The following is a 22464-nucleotide window of genomic DNA, read 5'->3' as shown; positions in this document are numbered from 1 at the left end:
TGTCACGTAAACAGGAGCATGCATAATGTACGTTCGCTCATTAATCCCCCTCCCCCCCCCACTTTGTGCAAGAGTGCAGAAGTGTGGTCACATCTACGCCTCTATATAAGGAACGAAACAGGTGGACTTCTCCGCAAATCTGGCTGTCGCCTGATGAAGCTGGTTTTAATTACTGGCGAAACGTCGTACTCGGATTGTAAATGTTGTGGCTTAGCTCTCCAGCACACCGGTAGTGCTGTACTAGTGACGAATTGGCCACGTTCTGTTTACGTGACAACCCTTACTAGTAGTTGTCTGTGTCGGGTGGTGGCGGGTTTTAACGACACAGCCCTCAACTGGCACAAGCACTCGCACGCACACATGCCCTCACCAACCACCAGTATGTATTCCCAAGATGCTGCTGGATGAAGGCCAATGGACATAACGGTTTGGTAACTTTCAGAAATTTTACTTTAAACTTGTTACATCATCATAACGGGAACACTCGAAAGGAGAGCAGAGCGTCATGCCCTGGGTGGGAATTACAGAACAGCCCACAGAAGCAGACTTTACACAACTTCTTCCGAGATTCATACAAGTGGCGAGATGTCAACAACAGGAGGTCGTGGGTTCGATCCTGACCTTGACCCCTGTATATTTGGAGTTTGCATGCCTCTCACCCCGTGGTTGTGTGAATTTATCTCCGGGTCCTCCGGTTTTTCCCTCCACATTTAGAAACATGCGTCTAAGAGTATTTGGCTGCTATAAATTTCTACACTATGAGCCAATTCATTGAGCTATCATTTGCGGCCAGGTCGCTTCTGAAAAAAATATATAGCTAAATGGGCCCTACCTGGTAAAATACAAGGTTAAGTTGAGACATTTTTACACACCCACTCTCCCGAAGGAGGGAGAGGTTCAACGCACAACAGTCAAATAAAAAATGTTAATTGCCAGAGCTGGAATTTACCCATTACTGTGTGCAGTCAATGGTAAAAAAACATGAAAAATATCAAGGTAATTAGGGCTCATTTAATTAGGGTCTGGATTCACAAGACAATGGGGTACAACTAAATGGGCACAATCATGTGTCCTGAGCCAATACGCACTGGAAACACACAATATTAGCCACGCAAATGAATCGAAAAATTACAACGCTTTTAAATGGAAGGCAACTTCATGTCGAATCACCAAGTTAGGATTCTGAATTACGGTATGCGTTTACATCTACAAAAAAAAATTCTCCAGAAATTCCCATGTCTTTAATGTAACGTTTTCAAATTAAAGTCTTGCTAAAAATACACTCTCGTGGCGAGTTCAATTGCAGAAGACATTCTTAATTTGAAGCTTTCGTGACTGCAGGAATCCATACTCTTTGAGTGTAGAAGACATGTTTTGTTACATTTACAAATTGTGCACAACTGGTTATAAAACCTCCGAAACAATTTTTTTTGGTTTCTCGTTTGCATTAATTGGTTAATGAAGTGTAATTTACTATCAGTTGAGAATCCACTGAGATGTAACATTGTGCATGCACGCAAGGGCTAGGCTTAAACAAGTCCCTTTTTTCTATTTAAAATGCAGTGACACAAAAACTTTACATCCAGCTAATTGCCCCTTTCTATTACATAGCCATGTGATAATACATTATTTTTGCTGAGGTTTTAAAGATAATTACGATAAAGTATTTTCACCTTTTGTATGTACGTATGATTACTTCGTTCGCACCGTACATGGCCAACCGTGCTAAATCGGATCAATCAGGAAAATGTGACGGACCAATTGTCCATCTTCAGGTCACCGCATACAAAATCCCACTCCTGCCAAGTGCCCAAGATACAAAAAGGGCGTTTAACACATTCCTGCGGAGGGAGCTGGTAGGAACGTTGGGTTGCTCGATCAATGGCCAGGGTCAATGGCCTGCAGGGTCAACGGCGGCGTGGTGTATTCCGAAAATATGCCCGACTGTGAGGGCGGGCACAAGCCAACGTGAGTAGGTTAAACGTTGAGTTTTATAAGGGCACCACGGGGTGACCAGCCCCTCTCCACCCAGCCCCACCCCCCCCACCCCCCACCCAGCCCCACCCCACCCAGTCCTTTCCCCACCCAGCCCCACCCTCTCCACCCAGCCCCTTCCCACCCTTCCCTCCCCACCCAGCCCCTTCCTGCACGACGGACGGACGGACACAATAATCCCCTGTGGGCTGGTGGAACCAGGAGGTTCCTATCAGTATAAACTATTAGGTAGAGAGGCAAGTTAGTGGCTCATTGTCATAGACGAGCGAGCACCGATGAGACTTTTTTTGAAATTTCACGTCAAAACGTTCGAAGTAAAATGGGAAAGATTGAAAATGTAAGCGTTTTAGGACACCAACAACTGCGACAAAAAGAATCATATTTGGAGAAATTACGGTCAATTCAGACTATAGCGGTTGTGTATGGAAAAATAAAATGTGGCCAAACCATTGGTTGGAGAGATTGGAGAAGTGCCACCCACGTGGTGAGTGACAGGGGGCCTACTGAATTGATCTCACACGTCGCCCGTTGGGGGGTATCATCTCCCATGGTACCTCGTCCCAACTGTGTAAAATCTAACAAAGAAACATTATTTCTGTGTACGACGACTGGATATTGGGCCGGCGTTATCAAACTTAAAATACGTGAACATCAAATTGCATCGCGCGTAGCTGCCAGCATTTCAATCGGGGAAACTCTCAAGCGATGACAACAGCACATTTAGCTATCAAATCTCACACAAGTGAACTAAAAATCACTGCTCGCTCATGCAAACAAGATCACGGGTCTAGCACGACAACATGCCCTTTTCTTCACGGGAGAGCGAACAGCCTCCCCCCTTCTTGGACAATGTTTCCCAAGGAGCATCGGCTATTTGGGGATTTGTCTTTTATTTTATCCCCATTTTCATTGCAATTGTTATATCGCTGTCACACCACGAGACAAAAGGGTCCATTCGGATCTCCCGCAGGGCAGTGCAGCCTTTACGTGCTGAGAGAAAGGCCCACGCACAAGCAGACATGACACATACATCTCTTCAAGTGACCTCTGGTCCAAACAATCGTGCGCAGCACGTACAAACCCACCCTGCCGCCCGGAGTCATGTTCATCGCATGGCAGCCAAACCAACCACTTTTTAATTCTCACCGCTGGAATTTAGCCAAATTAAATGCCGGATCAAATTTAGTGCGATGGGGTTTTTTTTTTGTACAGTCATTGTTGACCATCAACTCACTCCACCTGAAACCCCAGTTTAATCAATGTTTATGTTTATTTTACCAGGTAAGGCCCACCGAGCTGTATAGCTCTTTATCAGAAGAGACCTGGCCACAAATGATAGCTCAAGGAAGTGGCTTATCGCGTGGAAATTTATAGCAACCAAATACTCTAAACGCATGTTTCTAAATGTGAAGGGAAAAACCGGAGGACCTGGAGAAGAAACCACGCTACCACGGGGAACATGCATATTCCAAATATACAGCAGGCGTCAGGGTCAGGATGGAACCCATGACCTCCTGTATACCAGGCGAGGTAGTTAACATCTCGCCACCGTGACGAGACGGCCAGATGTTAATCCAGTCTCCCGCTTGGATTCAAACCCAGGATGTCAGCGGTGTCAGCCCAACCCCTCAAATTCTAAGCCACTAGACCACCTCCCAAATGAACCTGAATTTAAGTGTATGGTACCAGATGATACAGATTGCAGGCTCTGAAGAGGGCATGTAAAGAGCTCCAGTGTAGGGGGCTGTAGACACGGGGAAATGCTTTAATAACCAGATTTATTGCAACCTATCCGAGCTGTGCGTAGCTGCTAAAATAAAATTGCAGACAAATCAAATAAAACCCTTGCCTGGCTCTCATGTAATAGGTTGCCGAATGCACCAATTTAAAATGTACAAAAGAGTACATATCCGACCAGGTGGCACGCTAAGGCAGTGCCCAACTAACATGCTGGTCAGACGACGACTCGGGATGATCAACCTCTGGCGGATTAATTGAGTAGCACCTAACCATTACCCTCTCACCCCCCCACCGACTCACCCCTCTGCTTCAATCCATCAGTTCACCCACCCAGTAGGCCAACCAACAATAGCCAACCCGGAGAGCTTTCAAAAATAGATCGCGTCTTAGTATTTCGTCGGCAGACGGCAACGCGGGAAAATCCACTGTTGTGATGGGCTATGCTCCCACGTTCTGCGCTTCCAACGATCACCAATCCGCAGCGACCAGCGTGAAGTACGGTCAGACAGCCCCCATGACTGGCACGGTGCGGGGAGAGGCCTTCATCCAGCAGCAAATGGACACAACAGCTGTACGTGAACGTGACGGTAATATAATCAGCCTATCGCCCCCTCCGGGGAAGATAAAAATTAACCCGTAAAAAAAAAGTTTTTCACTATAAATCCTTTATATTCGTGGCGGCTCGAGTCCTCTCGTCCTCTGGCTTGAGATGGCTGCCACCTATGGGTCAGATGATTGCATGCCACCATTAAGCAATTGGTAATTAAATAAATATTTTTGTCCTAAATTTCACGAACATTAATTGTCACGCACATCGAGTCTGTGTGCAAAATGTCAGCTCGATTGGATCACGGGAAGTGGGTTAAAAAACGACTGAAAGATTTGCACGGTCGTAAGCGCGCAAGCGAACTTAATATAAAGGATTTTAAAAAGTGAGTATCACTGCCAAGCTAAAGCTGGTTGACACTTGGGTGGGATACTGCATGGGAGCAGTAGGTGGTGCAGTCTTGGAGCTGCGAGGTGGCAGGCAGAGGAGCCAACAGAAATGAATCCATCTGTGTGGAGCTTGGGGTGGTCCTCACAGCACCCCCACCCCCAATGAGTGCGGGTTGTCTCGGGTTAGTCTCACTTCCTCCAACTTGAAAAAGCTCAATAACGGTGCTGGGAAAACAAATCCATGCGTGACACAAAATAAAAGTTATTGAGACTCAGCGGAAAAAAGTTTGCTGGGTAACTAAAGGGCACTATTGTTATTACCACCGCTTACGGTAACTGGTTGTACAATGGGCACAATGGTCCATGCCACGAGGAATGTGGAATCTCCACCAATGATTCAGGACCACGAATAAACATGAACAGCACAATGCTTCGGAGTTGAGTGAATAGAGAGAACTTCACTCATCGACTCCTTCGAAGATGTTTAGGACTGTCCATTCAGTACGTACGCATGGAGGGGGGATGAACCTAAATGCGTACACTTGCGTATGGGGGCTCTACTGACAATGTACGCATAGGAAATGGGAGGGGGGTCAAGCCTCGATAATAATTTGTCTACAATGGCCTTCAATGAGCGACAGTTCAGTTTCTTCAGCTGTCAAGACAAGTACTACCGGGAGAAGTGGGACTGTGGGAGAGGTGTCGCTTGCATGCCACCGTAGCCCTGACTGCAGCTATCACGCAGCTCAGCAGTGAGTGTGACATGGTCTGGCGGCCTGCCCCATGGATTACACATCCTTCAATCTGGCCTCACTGCAGACTTCCGCTGGCTCAAGATTTTAGCTGCCGCGGTGTTCTCTGTTCGTGCTGCTGCCCCCCGAACTTCAGTACTAACACTGGTCTGTAAGTCGGGTTACTGTTACAGCAGATGTTCAGTCGACGCACTTTATATAGAGACTAGTTCGCCAAGTTTTAATTGTGTTCTAAGATCATAATAGGCGTGTTTTTGAATAACCAGTCAGGATGGATGACACGGCCAAGTATAACTGTTTGTACAAAGCTGTGTGTAAAGCCAAGCCGCAAGCTAGTAAACAAGAACGACAAAAATTAATTAATCGGTTATGGGTGAAAATAAAGGGGGATGAAACTGGGTTCAGTCGGCGTTTGAACCTAGCGGACACGAGACAAACTTTTTAAAGCTACGCAACTTAATTATTTAATGCAACCGGCATTGGACTATCTGTTTGATTCAACACGTTAATATAATTAATCCTTGATCGTTTCTGTATGGATTAAATATCGGCCATTTTATAGGATTCAGGGGGGGCGGGGGTGCGTCAAGTGTACGTACGCAGGTTGGGGGGGGGGTGTAAAAAGTACGCGTGCGTACATGGAGGTGTCAAGTTGACAGATTTTTGCGTACGTACTCAATGGAAGGCCCCCTACCAGACTGACTCATGATATCCGCAGTGTTCAAAAACACCACACTGCAGGTTGCAACGCCTCAACTTTTGCTTCTTCTTTTCTCACACCGCACGACTTGTACATTCCCTCCCATCGTCTCAATTCCCACGTTTCTACCTTTCTCAATTAAACTATTACTATGTATTTACTTCTATTTCTATTTTACCAGGTAAGGCCCCACTGAGCATATAGAGCTCCTTTGCAGAAGCGACCTGGCCACAAATGATAGCTCAACGGTGGCTTGTGTGGAAATTTATAGCAGCCAAATATTCGCAAACGTATGTTTCAAAATCGGGAGAGAAAATCCGGAGGACCCAGAAAAAAATCCACGCAACCACGGGGAGAACATGCAAACTCCAAATATAAAGGCACTAGGGTCGGGATCGAACCCACGACCTCCTGTATACCAGGGAAGGCAATTAATATCTCGCCACCGTGGTGCCGTAAAGAAATGTGACATCTAACCTATTACAAATTCGTGCTTCAAGTTGCGGACCTCTTGGCGTATTATAACCTTTGGGCCCGTGGCTCGGCAAACTGTTAAATCTTCTGTCAAATTTGCACAACAAAAATGCCAAGTGAGAATTAAGCGCAACGCGTTTGTTGGTGGCACACCCTACGCCATTGAAAACCAAAACCAAAAAATCGGCATAAATGAAACGGCTAGTATGCAATACTTGGAGCGAGTAAAGGGTTCAGGCTTTTGGCTAGCCATTAAAAACAAAGACGGTCACCGCATTGCATGCTTTCAGATGCACTTCTGCGGCCATCTGGAACGCTCTTCCTTCCGATCTTCGGAAGCCACTGCAAGCTATGCACTCTTGAAATCTAGATTGAAACCTCATTTCTTTAGAACTCCTTTTTGTGTTCAGTTTTTTGTCCTTCCCTCGCCACCTCCGATTAGCACGGTTGGCTACGTGCGGTGCGAAAAAAGTTCAACATACATGTGTGTGTAAGAGATGGGGAGAGAGCAGGGGGCATGATCCGGTTGGAGGGCTACAGCCGGCAGAGAGAGGGCATGGCCAGTCACATGACATGCTGCAGGGCACAGGCGAGGGGCACAGGCGAGATGCAAGGCTCACACTGGACGTGCCCGCCGGCACGCCAAGGTCTGTTTGTTTCAATAAAAATCCATTTGCGTTACCGGCAACCACGATTAAAAAAATACGGTTATATAACTGGTTGCCGGTTTGTATGTATGGACGTGTGTCAAACTTCTTACGTACGTTGCCAACCATGCTACTCTGAGGTGCACAAGTAGACATTTCTAGAGCAGTGAACATACCAGGATTTATGTTTTTGGCTGAGAAACGAAGAGGCAATGACACGAGGCTTCAAGGCTGTGTGACTTTTCATTGGAGATGTCAAGACAGATTGTATTTTTAGAAGCAAACCACGTGATAAATTAAATATGACAATCGAACTTACAATCAGTCAATCACCGCATCGTGTTTATGGATATATTGCACGACTGATTGAATGAGGCACACCACTCCACACATAGCAAGTCATTCTACTGGTCTCTTGAGCTCTCACTTGGTTAAACAAATAAACTTAAACTTGAACTGTCGTTTAGAGTATGACTGTATAGGTCAAACTGAAAGCGACTTCAAAACCACAGGATGTGAATTATATGTAAATATAAAACAATGAAGCGTTGCAACAGGTGAGATTAAGAGCAACGAGTTGCAACGGGCCAAACATAATATGAACTTAGAATTTGTAGACATCAATTGAAACCCCAAGACCTTAAAAGTCAAGCTAAGGCGATGTTACAGGACTCCCTTAAACATTCGGAGGCCCGCCCCAAGACGGCAGGGGCCTGGCATTGTTTTGAGTTTATGGAATTTTTGTTATTTCGAACCCACGAAGAAGAATCTCCAATTTACCATCTCCGCAGGCTGCAGAGACAGATATATAGGGAAGTGTGTGGGGAGGAGCGGGCAAGATGGGGGCAGGGTACACACCTAAAAAACAATTGCGAAGCACCATAAAACATAACATAAAACAGCGTGCGCTCTGATGCCAACAGACGTACAGTGAAAACCCGCTTCGTATACTCCTCCTCTCTGGGGACCTCGAAATATGCGTGACGATACGAGAGGGGCTCGCCAAAAAGCAGGGGAATAAACGCGATGCGTCTAAGGCACATTTGTCCTGTTCCGCAAGTGTCCAAAGATTGGCAGGGATGGGAGTTATGAGCTGCATACACTCGAGCGTACAGTGCAGTAATACTCCTAACACCTCTGCGAGAGACGGGGATGCATGTATTATGTATGGCATGTTGAACTTATTTCGCGCCATACGTAACCAACCGTGCAAATCGGAGGTGTGGGGGGGGGGAAGGATAGAAAAATATACAGAGAGCAGTTCTGAAAATAAATTCGTTTTAAATCTAGATGGATTCCTAATATCGGAAGGAAGAGCGTTCTTCTAGACGGCCGCGAAAGCGCGATCTGAAAGAGCACGATCCGGTGACCGTCTTTGTTCGATGGCCAGTGGAAGGCCGCTGCTGCTGCTGCGAGGATGACCGGAGTTCGCTCGATGGTTTACACGGTCGTCAACCCTTGACGGAGGAAGACGGCATCACGTCCGATTGACCAGCACGACTGTGACGCTCACGGAGCTTTGAAGGCCGGGGGTTGACGAATTGCGCCGAGATCGTGATGCGGCAAGATGGTTCCAGTATTCAATCGTCAGCAGAGGAAGTAGGCAGCCAACCTTTTCGTGCACGTGTCTCAGTGCCGTCTCCTCATCATCATCATCATCTTCATTAGCCGTGGTCAATCCACTGCTGGATGAAGGCATCTCCGAGCCGCCGCCACCTCTTCGCAACCCTCATGCGTGGTGTTTCTCCAGGTGCTCTCTTGGTCTCCAAGCCCAAATCACCTGAATTGCAAGTGACCTCGTCAGATCATAAAAGCCAAGCAGATTTTGAACCTGGATAAGTGCTTGGATGAGTGACCACCACGCATGCCAGATATTCATTGGCGGCTGCAGTGTTCTGCTACGCAGTGGCAAGCAGTGGACAGTGCACCCAAATATGTTGTACTCTGTTCTCATGCTCGTACATTAATGATCCCCGCCTTCACTAACCGGCACTAACCAGCATGGTGAAGTATGGTCAATGAACCACCCACAGCCGCCACGGTACCTCTGATTATCACGGTTGCCTACGCACGGTGAAAAGATGTTGGACATACTGTACATACAGCACGGGGAGCACCCTCATCCAGCAGTGGGTTGACAAAAACGGGCAGGGGGGGGGGGGGCTGCACACGTGTTTTTCCCTGCCACATGCAAAAAACACTCACGTGCCAACACCAAAGCGTAGCCAAAACAAATTGGGGCACAGAGCGTTCATCCAAAGAGCAGAGAGAGAGAGCTTCATCAAATCGGAGCAGTTGGCAGCCTTGCGCGTAGGGCACATGCGCAGCTGGGAACAACGCACGCTGCTGTACTATTGTGATCCTGTTCAATAACTTGAGTGCACACGGGGCGCCTTCGAGAGACAAACACCACCGAGATGTAACACAAAATCACCTGTTCAGCGTCGTTTGCGGAGAGCGTTAATAGCGAAATAAATAACTCCCTCCTTCCCGTTACTTGCATTTTCACTTGAATTTTTATTTATCTCTTACACAACCCACCAGCCACAAGGACTTCTGGAGAGTCTACCTTATCAGCATCATTGCTTCAAAGTAAGCAGAATAAGGATTCCATTAACCAATTGCTGGTGAACTGCCCAATGTTTAAAGACCCAAGACCTTTCCTGTAATACAAATAAAAATCGGTCCCCGTTCAACAGCAAGCTACATGATACAAAACAACAAACTAATCATTGAAGATACAGCAGGCGCTCCGTGCTCGCGAAAAATCATGTGAACTTTCGATTTAAAGCTTTCGTGACTGCAGGGATTCATCTTCTTGGTTCTTTCGGTAAAGTCACGTAGAAGGGAAGTAATAAAATAATAAAAATAAAACATAATAAAATAATATAATAAAATAATATTAAATAAAAATTATTTTAATATGTTTTATTTTAATTATTTTATTACTTCCCTTCTACGTGACTTTACCGAAAGAACCAAGAAGATTAATCATGTGAACTCTTCGGAAGCCACCAAGACGGCTCGGCCAGCACGGCGCTGTGCGCCGGGTCCCCAAGGTCACTTTATCAAACACAATTCCGGGTCAACTCAAGAAGACGCCGTCCCCCGCTGGTCGCTGGCCAATGACCCCTCGCCTAGTAAGGCAGCACCCCACCACGGCTTTTGTGGGCAATCCACGGGGGGGTGTGGTTGATTAATTCATCTCCAACTGGGCCCCTGTGCCGACGATTCCTGCAGCGGAAATTCCCAATGGGTATAGCGACATCAAAGTGATCTTCTGAGCAACAACGGAAGCCCCTGCTCGTTGGATAATAGTTCAAAACATCATTCATAATAAAGTTTTTTTTTGGGTTAAATCGTGCAAATATAAATGTGTCGTTAACCCACCACCACCAAAGTAGAGTTTGACACAATTCTGGCAAACGGCCCAATGAGGCTGGTTAGAATAACCGGCGAAACGTCACAGTAATCAAATTGTAAATGTTGTGGGTTTGCTCTACAAGACGCCGGCGTACTGAAGTAGTAACAATTGGCACGGCTTGTTGCGTGACAAACCTTACTAATTGGCTGTATCAGATGGTGGTGGGTTAGCGACGCATTTATATTCACGCGATCCAACCCCAAAAAAATCTTTATTATGAATACTGGTCGCAAAAGCCTACGTGTTAAACTCAAAACAGCATTTTGATTTAAAGCTTTCGTGACTGCAGGGATTCATATTCATGGTTCTTTCGGTAAAGTCACGTAGAAGGGAAATAATAAAATAATATAAATATAAAACAATAAAAATTCTCACGACGTTTCACTTTTTTTCAAATTTTATTGCCGTGGATTTCACACCTGATGATCATTGCTTGTGTTGCAGTCGAAACGTCGTGATAATTTTTATTGCTTTATATTTCCATTATTTTATTATTTCCCTTCTACGTGACTTTACCGAAAGAACCAAGAATATCAAAACAGCATATTCATCCCAAGCGGGCTACACACCTGAACAATTATTTGCACAACCAAAGAGCCGAACAGATTGCTTCGAATCAGAGTCTGCCGTCTCCACTATGCGCAACCAATTGGGCAACTGAAAACTGGTTGCAGATGTCAGCATGCAACCAAGCTACCTAAATGATCTCTCGGCTTAAAAACATTGAAACAAATATTTTTTGTTTCTACAAACTAAAGCCATTCTGACTTTTCAGGATTTTACTGCGACTTTCTGTAGCTTGTCCTGAAGATGTTTGGCGTAGTTTCAAGCAAAACGTCTCGTAACTAAAGGATTGTTCTTTGACTTACCAGTGAGAAGTGAAATAAGAACAATTTGCACGATAGACGCTTGCACACGTGACAATTTAACTTATTTGGCTGTGGCGGCAGGGGGGGGGGGGTGACCAGACTGTAATGAGGTCTCGCCCAAAAAAAAAAAAATCTATTCCCAATTAACATCACAGCTTACATTTTCATTTTCTAAAATCACCAATTCTTCCCCAAAAGTGGTTGATCAAAACGTTTTCACCAGTCAATATCTTGATACTGGCGAAAGGGTCCCATAGTTTTAAGGTTGACAAGCTTCAAAACTGCACACTCCCAATGCGATCAAAGTGTGAAACTGTCCCACGTGAAGCTACATGCGGTGAGAAATAGCCGTTATAAAAATGCCTCCATGAAGATGGAGATTGAACACGGCTGACGACTACGATGACGATGAAGTGGCGTGCAATTCCCGACTAGGTTTACACTTGCTGTCCAAACCCACGCTGCGAGCTCATCTTATTTTCCTTGCTTGGCGATTTTGCTGCGACCACATCAAACCCCGGGCCCGCTGGAACTTGTGGGGAAAAAAGCAAACCGAGAGAGAAAACGGAATTAAACAAAAATCGCCCAACCGTAATCCGAAACGCTCCCCCCCCCCCCCCCCATGATACCCACGTGCTCAGCAGCTCTGCTTAATTGTTCCAGTGCATCTCTTAATCAGAGCCACAAGCCGCACGGGAGCCGTTGCCTGTACCGTGGACGGGTGCACACGCGTAGGGTGCACACGCGTAGGGTGCACACGCGCAGGGTGCACACGCGCAGGGTGCACACGCGCAGGGTGCACACGCGCAGGGTGCACACGCGCAGGGTGCACACGCGCAGGGTGCACACGCGCAGGGTGCACACGCGCAGGGTGCACACGCGTAGGGTGCACACGCGTAGGGTGCACACGTGTAGGGTGCACACGGGTTTGCCAACTTCACGCCCGCTTCGCTACAGGGTTTACCGTAGGGGGAGGCACAAGATGGGTGGGGTGTTCTGGTGGGTAGGCGAATATGTGAATAGTAGAATGAGTGGTAAGGTTAAGTGGTTAAGCGGGTGAGAATGTGGACTAGATGGTGTCTATGGATAGGTGGGTGGCTTAGCTGAGTTTATAAGTGGGTAGGCATGTGTTGTATGCATGTGTGTGTGGGTAGGTAGGTGGCTATCTGAGTGTGGGAGGGTGAATATGTGGTAAGTGGGTAAGTTAGTATGTAGGTGGGTGGGTAGGTTGGGTGGCTATGTGGACATGGGTGGGTAGGCAGGAGTGGTAATGCGGGTAGCTGTGTTGATATGTGTCCGAATGTGGGGTAGGTGAGCAGGGTGGGTAGATCATTGCCAAAGGGCTAATTAGCACGAAAAAACGGCCATCTAAAATGTCAACATGGCTTCCATTCTTCTCCGCTCATATCCATTTTACCACCAAATAATACAAACGCACTGAGTCACCTTTCTGTCTATATATACGCATACGATTTAAGTGTTTACTTTTATCTATTTTTATCCGTTAAACAAATTTCATTATAACGCCTCCCATGTCCCTCCTCCTCTAATGTGAGCAGGATGTGCTTATGTAAACGAGCGCAATCAGCTCGGCATCAGCTATACAGTGGGAAAGCTTAGTTACAGATATTCACCCGGCATAATGCAACGCTCAACGTGTTCTGTTCTACATTACTAGGGGGTCTAGTATGGCAGTCGAGGATTAGTGTCCCAAGCTAGCCCTGGCACGTACAGCTGCAAAGTGCTGTGAAAGTGAGACCACAGCCGCAGCGCCTACGACGACACGTGTGTGCTTTGCCGTGCACATTTACCTTGCCTTGGACATGCAAGGCGGTCACGTCACAACCACTGAAGACACAGAAAACATGGGATTCCACTTGGGTTTCATGGGGGTTACCGTCATGTATTATAATCCATCAGGAAACCTTTCCTTGACCAAAAAGGCAATCCACATCTTCTGAAGGCCAACCTCCTTCAGAGACGAAACAAAAAAATATATCAAACTATTTTTTATTGAACCACAAAAGGCCCACTGAGCAAGATACCTCTTTTTCACAAGTGACCTGGCTATCACAAATGATGGCTCAACGACGTGGCTTATCACGTGGAAATTCAGAGCAGCCAAATCCTCCAAACGCATGTTTCTAAATGTGGAGGAAAAAAAAATCACACGACCACGGGGAGAGAGAAACACGCAAACCCCAAATATACAGCAGGCATCAGGGTCAGGATCGAACCCACAACCTCCTGTATACCAGGCGAGATAATTAACATTTCACCACCGAGATGGCAGAACAGATCTAGCCAGGCCTACACACATCTGTGTCTTTGGCATCAATCATGCGAAGCTTGATGCCCTTTTGCTGCATGTCTGGCATGTACAACAATACAAGTGTTGGCCTCTTCGTGGGTATAAGGGGCCATTTGTAGGCATATCGTTTGGTTGCTAATACGTTTCTCCCATGGTCACTTTGAATTATCAGTATGCTTGTTGCCCCAGGAAACCCGTAATACTCAAAATTGTTTCAGTAAGGTCATGACCAATTTTCGCAGTCGGAGGCGATATTGTAATCCTAATTTATTTCAAGGTAATTTCCCACCATTAGGATGTTTCGACTAAGACTAGTAAGCAATGTGTTTTACCTATGGGAGGGAACTGGAGATCCCAGAGGAGACCCATGCGGAACAGGAGGGGGGGTAACAAAATCCACACAGAAAAAATTAACCCGTAAAAACAAAGTTTTTCACTATAAATCCTTTATATGCGTGGCGGCTAGAGTCCTCTCGTCCTCTGGCTTGATATGGCTGCCACCTATAGGTCAGATGATTGTCTGGCAGCATTAAGCAATTGGTAATTAAATATTCAAAAATATTTCCCTAAACAGTGTAAAATTTTGGAAAAAAATTTTCACGAAAATAAATTGTCACGCACAACGAGTCTGTGTGCAAAATGTCAGCTCGATTGGATCACGGGAAGTAGGTTAAAACACGACTGAAAGATTTGCACGGTCGTAAGCAAGCAAGCAAGCACGCAAGCAAGCGAACTTAATATAAAGGATTTAAAAAGCACCAGAGTTGGGAATCGTCCCTAGCTTCTTCTTCTTGCTGCGAGGCACAAATGTTACCACTGAGCTACCCTGATAAAAAGCACCCTTCAGACATAAGCTCACTTGGCCTTTCTCCGATTCAGCGTTGACTCAATACCAGAAAAAGGTGTTGACAACACCACGCGACATTTATTTTACTTTAATTGCATCGTGAAACACTACAAAGGTGTCCGTAGAAAGCAGAATTAATTTCAGCACGGTCAAAACGTCACAGACACGAAGATAAATCAATAAGTGTATTGTATACAATGGAAATTCCTGGGGTAAAATTGGTGGCCATCTTAGAAAAATAGCAGCAATCTTGGATTTTCAGGAAGCTAACGTTCAGTAAGGTCATGACCAATTTTCGCAGTCGGAGGCGATACATTACCTAAATTGAACTCCTGAATCGGGAAAGAATTCTGAAAACGATTACCAGTTCAGCAATAATCGTTAAATAACTCAGGTATGTGGGTTGGAAGTAGGCGGAAAAGAGGGCAGTAGGTGGTAAGTAGATATGTAGACAGGTCGGCGGGTTGGAGGGCGGTCGGCAGCCAAGCATATAATTATGTGGGTACACACACACTGTACTGGAATGAATCTCATTAACAAACTTACAATAATTTACAGCCCTTTGCAAACACAATGCTGGATTATAGCCCGCTTCACATCGTATCTGTCATGAGGCTTGTTTGAATATATTTGTATTTTTTAAGTGATTTGTTTACCTTTCCTATACTTTAATTTTTTCTATCGTGTTTTTGTATTGTCTGTTGTAACATTTGGCCCTGGACATCTGTGAAAAAAGCTTAATAGCTCATCGGATTCCTGCGAGATAAATATTCTGATTCACATCAATCACTATGCTGATCAAAGTGGGTGGGTTGGTGAAGGAGGGGACCAGGACCGGTACGAATATATAACTCGCCACTGTTAGCCATGGCCAGGAATTAAACCCAGATTGCAAACATCAACCACTGCTTGCCGCCAGTAATTATTTAAGTAAAAATAAAATGCCACCCCGCCATCAAACCAACGGTCAAGTGGGGACAGTAAACCTTGGACCCAGCGGGATGATCATGGCTCTAACAGTTGGCCTCGCCGAGCCTTTCCCTCCAGTTGTATGTCCCCCAGCTCCCACCACCACCCTCCTCACCCCTCTGCCCCCACCTACATGTCAGGCGAGCGAGTGGGGCCCCCCACACCATCATCGCCCACCACCCACCGCCCCAGCTGTCCTTCAGCTCTACCCACAGCAGCTCAACACGGAACACCAAATGACCCTTGCACATCGCGCGTCTGTACACTGCACGTATGTTTGTGTGTGTGCACAGTGCCACATATGCCAGTCACCCTGAAATGCAGGATGAACTGTGAAACCGGGTTATGTTCTGTGATTATCTGTCAGCGGAACCTTTGCCAAGGCACATGCCATTAAAATTCACCCGAGGTTGGCACGACTGTAGTTTTGTCACTTGCCACTTATGGGGCATGTGAAGCCATTCGTTTGTGCATGTGGTGTGCATGTGTGGCAATGTGGTTGGCACAATGCACCTCAATCCGCACGACCGAGCTTTGAATCCTTGGCACATTAAGGCAATGGACACGCACAAAGTACACGGACCTGCCCTAGGGTAGCGCAGCCTATCGTGATTACCTGGTGTGGCTGTGTGGTGTGGTCATGAACATCAGAACTGAGAACATACAGCCTGCCCAGCTCACCCATTTTGTGTGCGATGCTGAACTGAAATAGGTGCTCGCTGACGGCACTTACCGCCAACTCTCTGTACAGCGGAATGGCTCTTAGTGTATATGGCAATCCCACACTAAAAAGAGTGGAACAGACGACGCACACACACAAGCACAAGCACCGCACGACAGAAACATGCCCAGCTGCACTCACAAGATTACCATACATACACGAACACACGGTCACTCACACGAGCACAACTGTGCAACTCTGGCTCGAATATAATGCTCCGCCACCTGTATTTTTTTTATGACAAGCACACCGCACACACGCAAGTAAATATATATTTTACGCCCGCCTTTCTTAATGTGCCTCTTGCTAGGCGCCTCGCAATGTGTGCCCGCACTCGGGCACACGTTCCCCTATCAACGACGTGGGGGGAGAGAGAGAGGAGGGAGGGAAAAAAAGCGCCGGGAATGAACTCCACACCCTGTGGCGGCAGTGGCCGTGGCCATGTTGATGAGGACCCATTGCGCTTTTGAGTTTTGTTATATTCTACTGCGATGTCAGCTGTGCGCGCGCTCTCATAACGCCTCGATCTGTTCTCTCCCCGATGCCGGCCAGCCACGCCGAAGGGCTTATGAATGAACGCGACGGCAACCTCAGGGCCGTGTGGCCATGTTGCTGGCGCGCTCTCTTGCTCCCGGTATTTTTTTGGTTCCTCCTCATCATCTCTTCGGGAGTTCTCAGTGGGCCCCCTTCAGGCAAAGGGCCAGCCACCGAATCCTGCAATAACGAACGAACTGACACGCAGCGACGTTGCCGTCTTGTCACACGAAAGCTCGATGGCCACCTGCGCTGGCTATATTTTGCAGCGATAAAGATAACATTACATTTTTTTTTCTATGTCCTCCACATCCTGTGGGCAACTACAACCGACCCACCCACACACCCCAACTCCACCCTACAAAGAGCGGCGGCGGTGGCATTAATTTTATGAATTAGCCACGTAGTGGGAATTGAGGCCCGGAGTCATTTGAGTCCACTGTCGACGGGGAAGCAGTAGCAGGCGGGGGGGGGGGGGGTCCCTTTTAGCTGGGCAACATCCAAGGGCTAAACCACCTGCTCCGTTTAGCGTCTGAGAGCGGTTTAGCTTGGCTCACCACGACCACGAGCTTGTGGCCACGTCTGCTGAATCCTAATAATAAATACCGTGCAGTGTCTCACTCTCTCGCTTGCCACGTTGCGCGTTCTGGCCTTTTGCGTTTTATTCGTTTTTTGGGTTTGTGGGGGGGGGTGGTCTCTGTGAGAAACCTTGAGCGCAGCTAATGGGACGTCAACACCGTCTCTCTACGCCGGGAGGCAGTCAGGAGGCCACAAATTACAAACGATTGCGACGGTGCACTGACGCCATTTCCTTTGTGCAACTCACTCTTGGTGTAAATGTGTTTTGCTTGGCGTCCCTTACTTTTGCTCCGAGAGAAAGCTTGATAAATTCCAACAAAGTATATTAACTTGACCAACATTTACCCCCCTCGCTGGAAGCTTCAGTGGGTTGTAATTCAGGCAAGGGTCAATGGTTATATCTCACGGGGTATACGGTGGAGTTACGGTCGAGGCTGAAAGCCTTGGGTTACATTGCTGGCTGGGGTTCGTATTAAAAGCTAAAGGGTTACAAAAAAAAACAGCACGAGATAACATTCAATACTAAACGCCCAGTCGTACAAATGGAAACGCAACACGGCCGCACACAAACTCTAATCCCCTAATTCGCATGCCATCCCATACCCTGCATCTCCTTTTCCATGCCCTCCCATGACTGGTATTTTAATGTCCATGCCCTCTAATGCCCTCATGTGCCCACCCTTCCCAAAGCTTTCCCCCATACCAAGCAAACTTAATTATCATGCCCTCCCATGCCTGAAATTAATGCACACGCCTTGCAATGTCCTCGAACGCCTTGAATATTTATTCCAAATGTCTTCAAAATCATGCCCTCTCGTGTCTTCCATCTCAATCTCCTTGTCCTCTCCAATGTCTCCTTAAACCTTCTCTACCTATGCCTTCCAAATGGAATGCCCCCCCTCTCCATGTCTTGCCCCTCAAAGCCCATGCCCCAATATACCTTCCAATGCCATCCAATGAAATTCTCTCTAATCTAACTCCAATTCCCATGCCTTCTACTGCCATGCTCGTCAACGCCGTGCCCTACCAAAGTCACATTTTCCAAAGCCAGAAATAATTTCATTTCCCACACCATCCCATGTCATGGACTTCCCAGATCTTACACCTTACATCCCACCCAACTCTTCCTCCAAAACCCAAGGCACTTGCCCCTTCTTGCCTTGCCACCCTATTCCTCTCCTCTTGCCAAACCCCTGACAACCTCTCCCACCCCCATTCCTCGGAACCACCATCACCACTTCGTTCCCATCTCCCCACCCACCCCCTTCTTGCCCCGTACCTTCACGCGGAACCGCAGCAGCGCCAGGCGTATGAAGTGTGCCAGGCCCACTGGCGGGATGAACCACACTTTAGGCGGCGGAGTGCCCTTGCTCTGCACGTGGGCCACGATCTGCTGGGCCGTGTGCCTCTCGCAGGCCTGCCGCTTGGTCCACTCGGGCAGGCGGCCCTTCTCCAAGGCCCCGCTGAAGAACACCACCAGCTCGATGTTGGCCTGCGCGCACGACCTGCTGAGCGCCGCCAAGAAGCCCAGCATCTGGTTCCACTGGCCCCCGCTCACCCAGTCGGTGAAAAAGCCTCCGTAGAGACGGCCCAGGCAGTTCTCGGCATCCACCAAGAGACGCAGAGGGCCCGGGGAAGGCTGCTGATGCTGCTGCTGCTGTTGATGGTGATGTTGCTGCTGGCCCGATGGTGGTGGTAGTGCTGCTGATGGGCCGGTTAATGGTCCTCTTGAGCGGCCGTGTTGCCCCGAGGTGTGGACACCACCACCACCACCCGCTGCAGGTGGTCCTGGTACCCCGCCAGAGATGCCCCTTGCGAGCCTTTGAAGTTCCACGGGTACCACGGCTCCTGGACAATGCTTCTCGATGTAATCTTGTAGCCCCTGAATGCCCATTGCGGTGAATGGGTGGCCAGCGGTGCCTCGTTGTATGGGCGCTGCCACCACGGGTATGTAAGCAGCAGCACACAGCGCCGCCGAGCACAGTACCGCTCAATTTAGTTGCAATTAATTAAATGCAATTGTCATAAACGTTTTGAAATGTTCGGCTTCTTTTTGTGTCAAATGATGGGCTATTAATGTTAACTGACGGTTGCTGCTCAGTGGTGTTAATTGACGAACCGGCTCCTGTTATGCCCTCGGGTTAATAGAATCATAAGACGGCTGCAGCAAGTGACCTTAAATCGTAGCACTATGGTTATAATAATCGTTATTGGTTATGTATTATGCGAGTACAGTATGAGCATTATTAATATTTTATTTATTTAAGTACAGTACACCTCTTGCCGATATGCATGAAAACAAGCGAACGGGCCGCGACCCAAAAAAAAACCAAGCATTTAGTGACCAATGATAAAAACATTAAAACATTATCCTGCGTCGCGTTTAAATTTGGCTCATGTTGGTTGAAGTTACGCGCGGGTGAATTAGCCACATCGCTCGGCCGCCATGTGCTTGCTGCTCACATCGCCATTTTCCCCCAGAAGGTGCAAACTGCGCATGCGCACACGCAGCCCCCCCCCCCACCACCGCAAGAGGCGGGACCTCAAAGAAGTGAAAATGTATTTAAAATTTAATTATTTTGTCCCGATTCGAGCGTTGGCGTAGCACGCGCGCAGCAACAATAACAACACCACCACTAAGAAGAACGCGACTGCGTTTTTTTTCACCGTCCTCCCCCCCCCCCAGCTAAGAAGTCTAAGGGGGTCGCGTCTCTCACCTCATGTGACATCGTGACATCGGAAGCCGGCGGCCATCTTACGTAGGGTACAACTTCGCCACCCCCCCCCCACCTCCCATTCGCTTTCAATGGAGTGGTGTTGGTGGTGGGTGGCGGCACGAGGTTGTCAATGGGCGTTGTGACATCGCCGACGCCATCACCGTGCGGCTTGCAAACGAAACCACCCCCCTCCCCATCCCCATCATGCCCCGACCGCCGCCAACTCCTTAACCAACATGGACCCGCTGCTCGGGTGTGGGGAGTGCGGCCGGCCACGTTTTGCCAATGGAGTCGCTGCCCCCACCCCCGGACCCCCCCGGACCCCCCCCGCCCGCCCCCCCCCCCCGGCGCCCCCCCCGCCCCCCCCCGCCCCCCGGCCCCCGGACCCCCCGGACCCCCGCCCCCCCCGGACCCCCCGCCCCCTCCCGGACCCCCCGCCCCCCCCCGGACCCCCCGCCCCCCGGAGCCCCCCGCCCCCCGGAGCCCCCCCCCAGGCCCCCGGACTCTCCCCCCCCGGCCCCCGGACCCACCCCCCCCGGACCCCGGACCCACCCCCCCCGTTAAACATGAGGTGACGTCACGGCCGTAGGTCTCACGGTCAAGTTCGTGAGATTTGAAATACGAATATATTGCGATTTGGAACGCGCCGTGCAATGCTTGCGGCAGATTGCATATCAAGTTCATTAATTAGGTAGAGCCCTGTGAGCCATTCGGCTCATTGCTTTCATGGCTTTATTCTGGTGATTTCGAAAAGTGTATTGGTTTAGCCATGTTTGTTGTAGTACAGAGTTAGACTGATGGCCTTAATCTAAGCTGTCTTGTGGTTGTTGTTGGTTGTTTGACTTGCATCCCACTGGGATTTTTGCACACAGCGTTGGTGTACGGTGCTTTTTTTGCAATATTTTGCTGTCTTTTCTTGGATTTTCTGTTTTCACACAGTCACATAGTCACTTTAAGATGTTTTTTGTTCATGTTTTTGTTTTTTGTTTGTTGCGGTTGCACCCGATTCAAGAGCCGAATGGCTCACAGGGCTATACCTAATAAATGAACTTGAACTTGAATTGAGTAATTTGCAGGTAGTGGTTCAGCACAGTGGCGGCTCCTGCAAAATCTCTCAGGGGGGGCAAATGTCTGGATGATTGATAAGGATAAGGTCCACCCATGCAATGGGTAAATTAACAGCTTAAGCATGTAAAGGCAACTTCACTTCTTTAATATTAATGAAAAATAAAGTGACTCTTACAATACATCTTGTTTGTTTCTATACTCACTATTAAAACAAACCACTCAAGTTTATTTTATTAAAGATTCCACTAGGTGGCGATAAATTATATTGTTGGATGAAACGTGCTTACGTATGATGACGTAAGCACGTATGATGACGTAAGCACGTTAGGGCGAGCCCTCCCGGAAGTCATAGAGAATGCATTGCAGCGCCCCCCGGTCGAAAAAAAACATCTTTGAATGTAAGTCTATGGGGCCACTCGGGGCGATTCTCAGCCGGAGTGAAATCGCCCAAAAAGAGGCGGTACTCCACAGAACGTGACATGACGCTGATTGGACTATATCCAGAGGCACAGTGACGGCTAGCGTGACTCTGTGGTTGAATGACATTGGTGGTGCGTCGCCCAATCGCCCTAATGAAGAAACCGCCCCTGGTTCAGCATTAAAAGGTTGGCTAATACGAGCTACATTAATAGTATGGATAGGGGGGGTTCGGCTATTGGAGGAAATCAGAGAACCCAGAGAAGTCCATGCAGAACAGGGGAAGAACATTCAAAGTCCACATCGTGAAGGTGCCACGGTCGGAAATGAAACCAACTTCTGGCTGTGAGGCACAAATGTTCCCACGTTTCACCATAATCATGTGTGTCGATATGTGTTTACATTGTACCATGTTATACACGTATTCTTGGTTCTTTCGGTAAAGTCACGTAGAAGGGAAATAATAAAATTTCTTGCTGTGGATTTCACACCTGATGACGATTGCTTGTGTTGCAGTCGAAACGTCGTGAGAATTTTTATTCTAATATTTTTAATATTTTATTTTTATTTGAAAATTTCTTTCTGTGGATTTCACACCTGATGATGATTGCTTGTGTTGCAGTCGAAACGTCGTGAGCATTTTTATTGTTTTATATTTTTAATATTTTATTTTTATTTGAAATTTTCTTTCTGTGGATTTCACACCTGATGACGATTGCTTGTGTTGCAGTCGAAACGTCGTGAGAATTTTATTCTTTTATATT

General features: G+C 47.6%; 1 protein-coding gene across 1 annotated transcript in view; it reads right to left on the bottom strand.

The window, feature by feature from the left end:
• The window catches only part of LOC133356797 (constitutive coactivator of PPAR-gamma-like protein 1 homolog), a 42183-nt gene extending 22186 nt beyond the window's left edge, over nt 1–19997 (bottom strand). The window contains exon 1 of the mRNA XM_061574486.1: nt 18778–19997. Coding sequence (XP_061430470.1) covers nt 18778–19392 — 615 coding nt within the window. The 5' untranslated portion in view covers nt 19393–19997. The remainder of the gene's footprint in view (nt 1–18777) is intronic.
• Nucleotides 19998–22464: the final 2467 nt, after the last annotated feature.

This window comes from Lethenteron reissneri, chromosome 55, assembly GCF_015708825.2.
Source record: "Lethenteron reissneri isolate LAM-NWPU_2019-01 chromosome 55, ASM1570882v1, whole genome shotgun sequence".
In the NCBI taxonomy this organism is placed as follows: domain Eukaryota; kingdom Metazoa; phylum Chordata; class Hyperoartia; order Petromyzontiformes; family Petromyzontidae; genus Lethenteron; species Lethenteron reissneri.
This window is presented reverse-complemented; position numbering and strand designations above follow the sequence as displayed.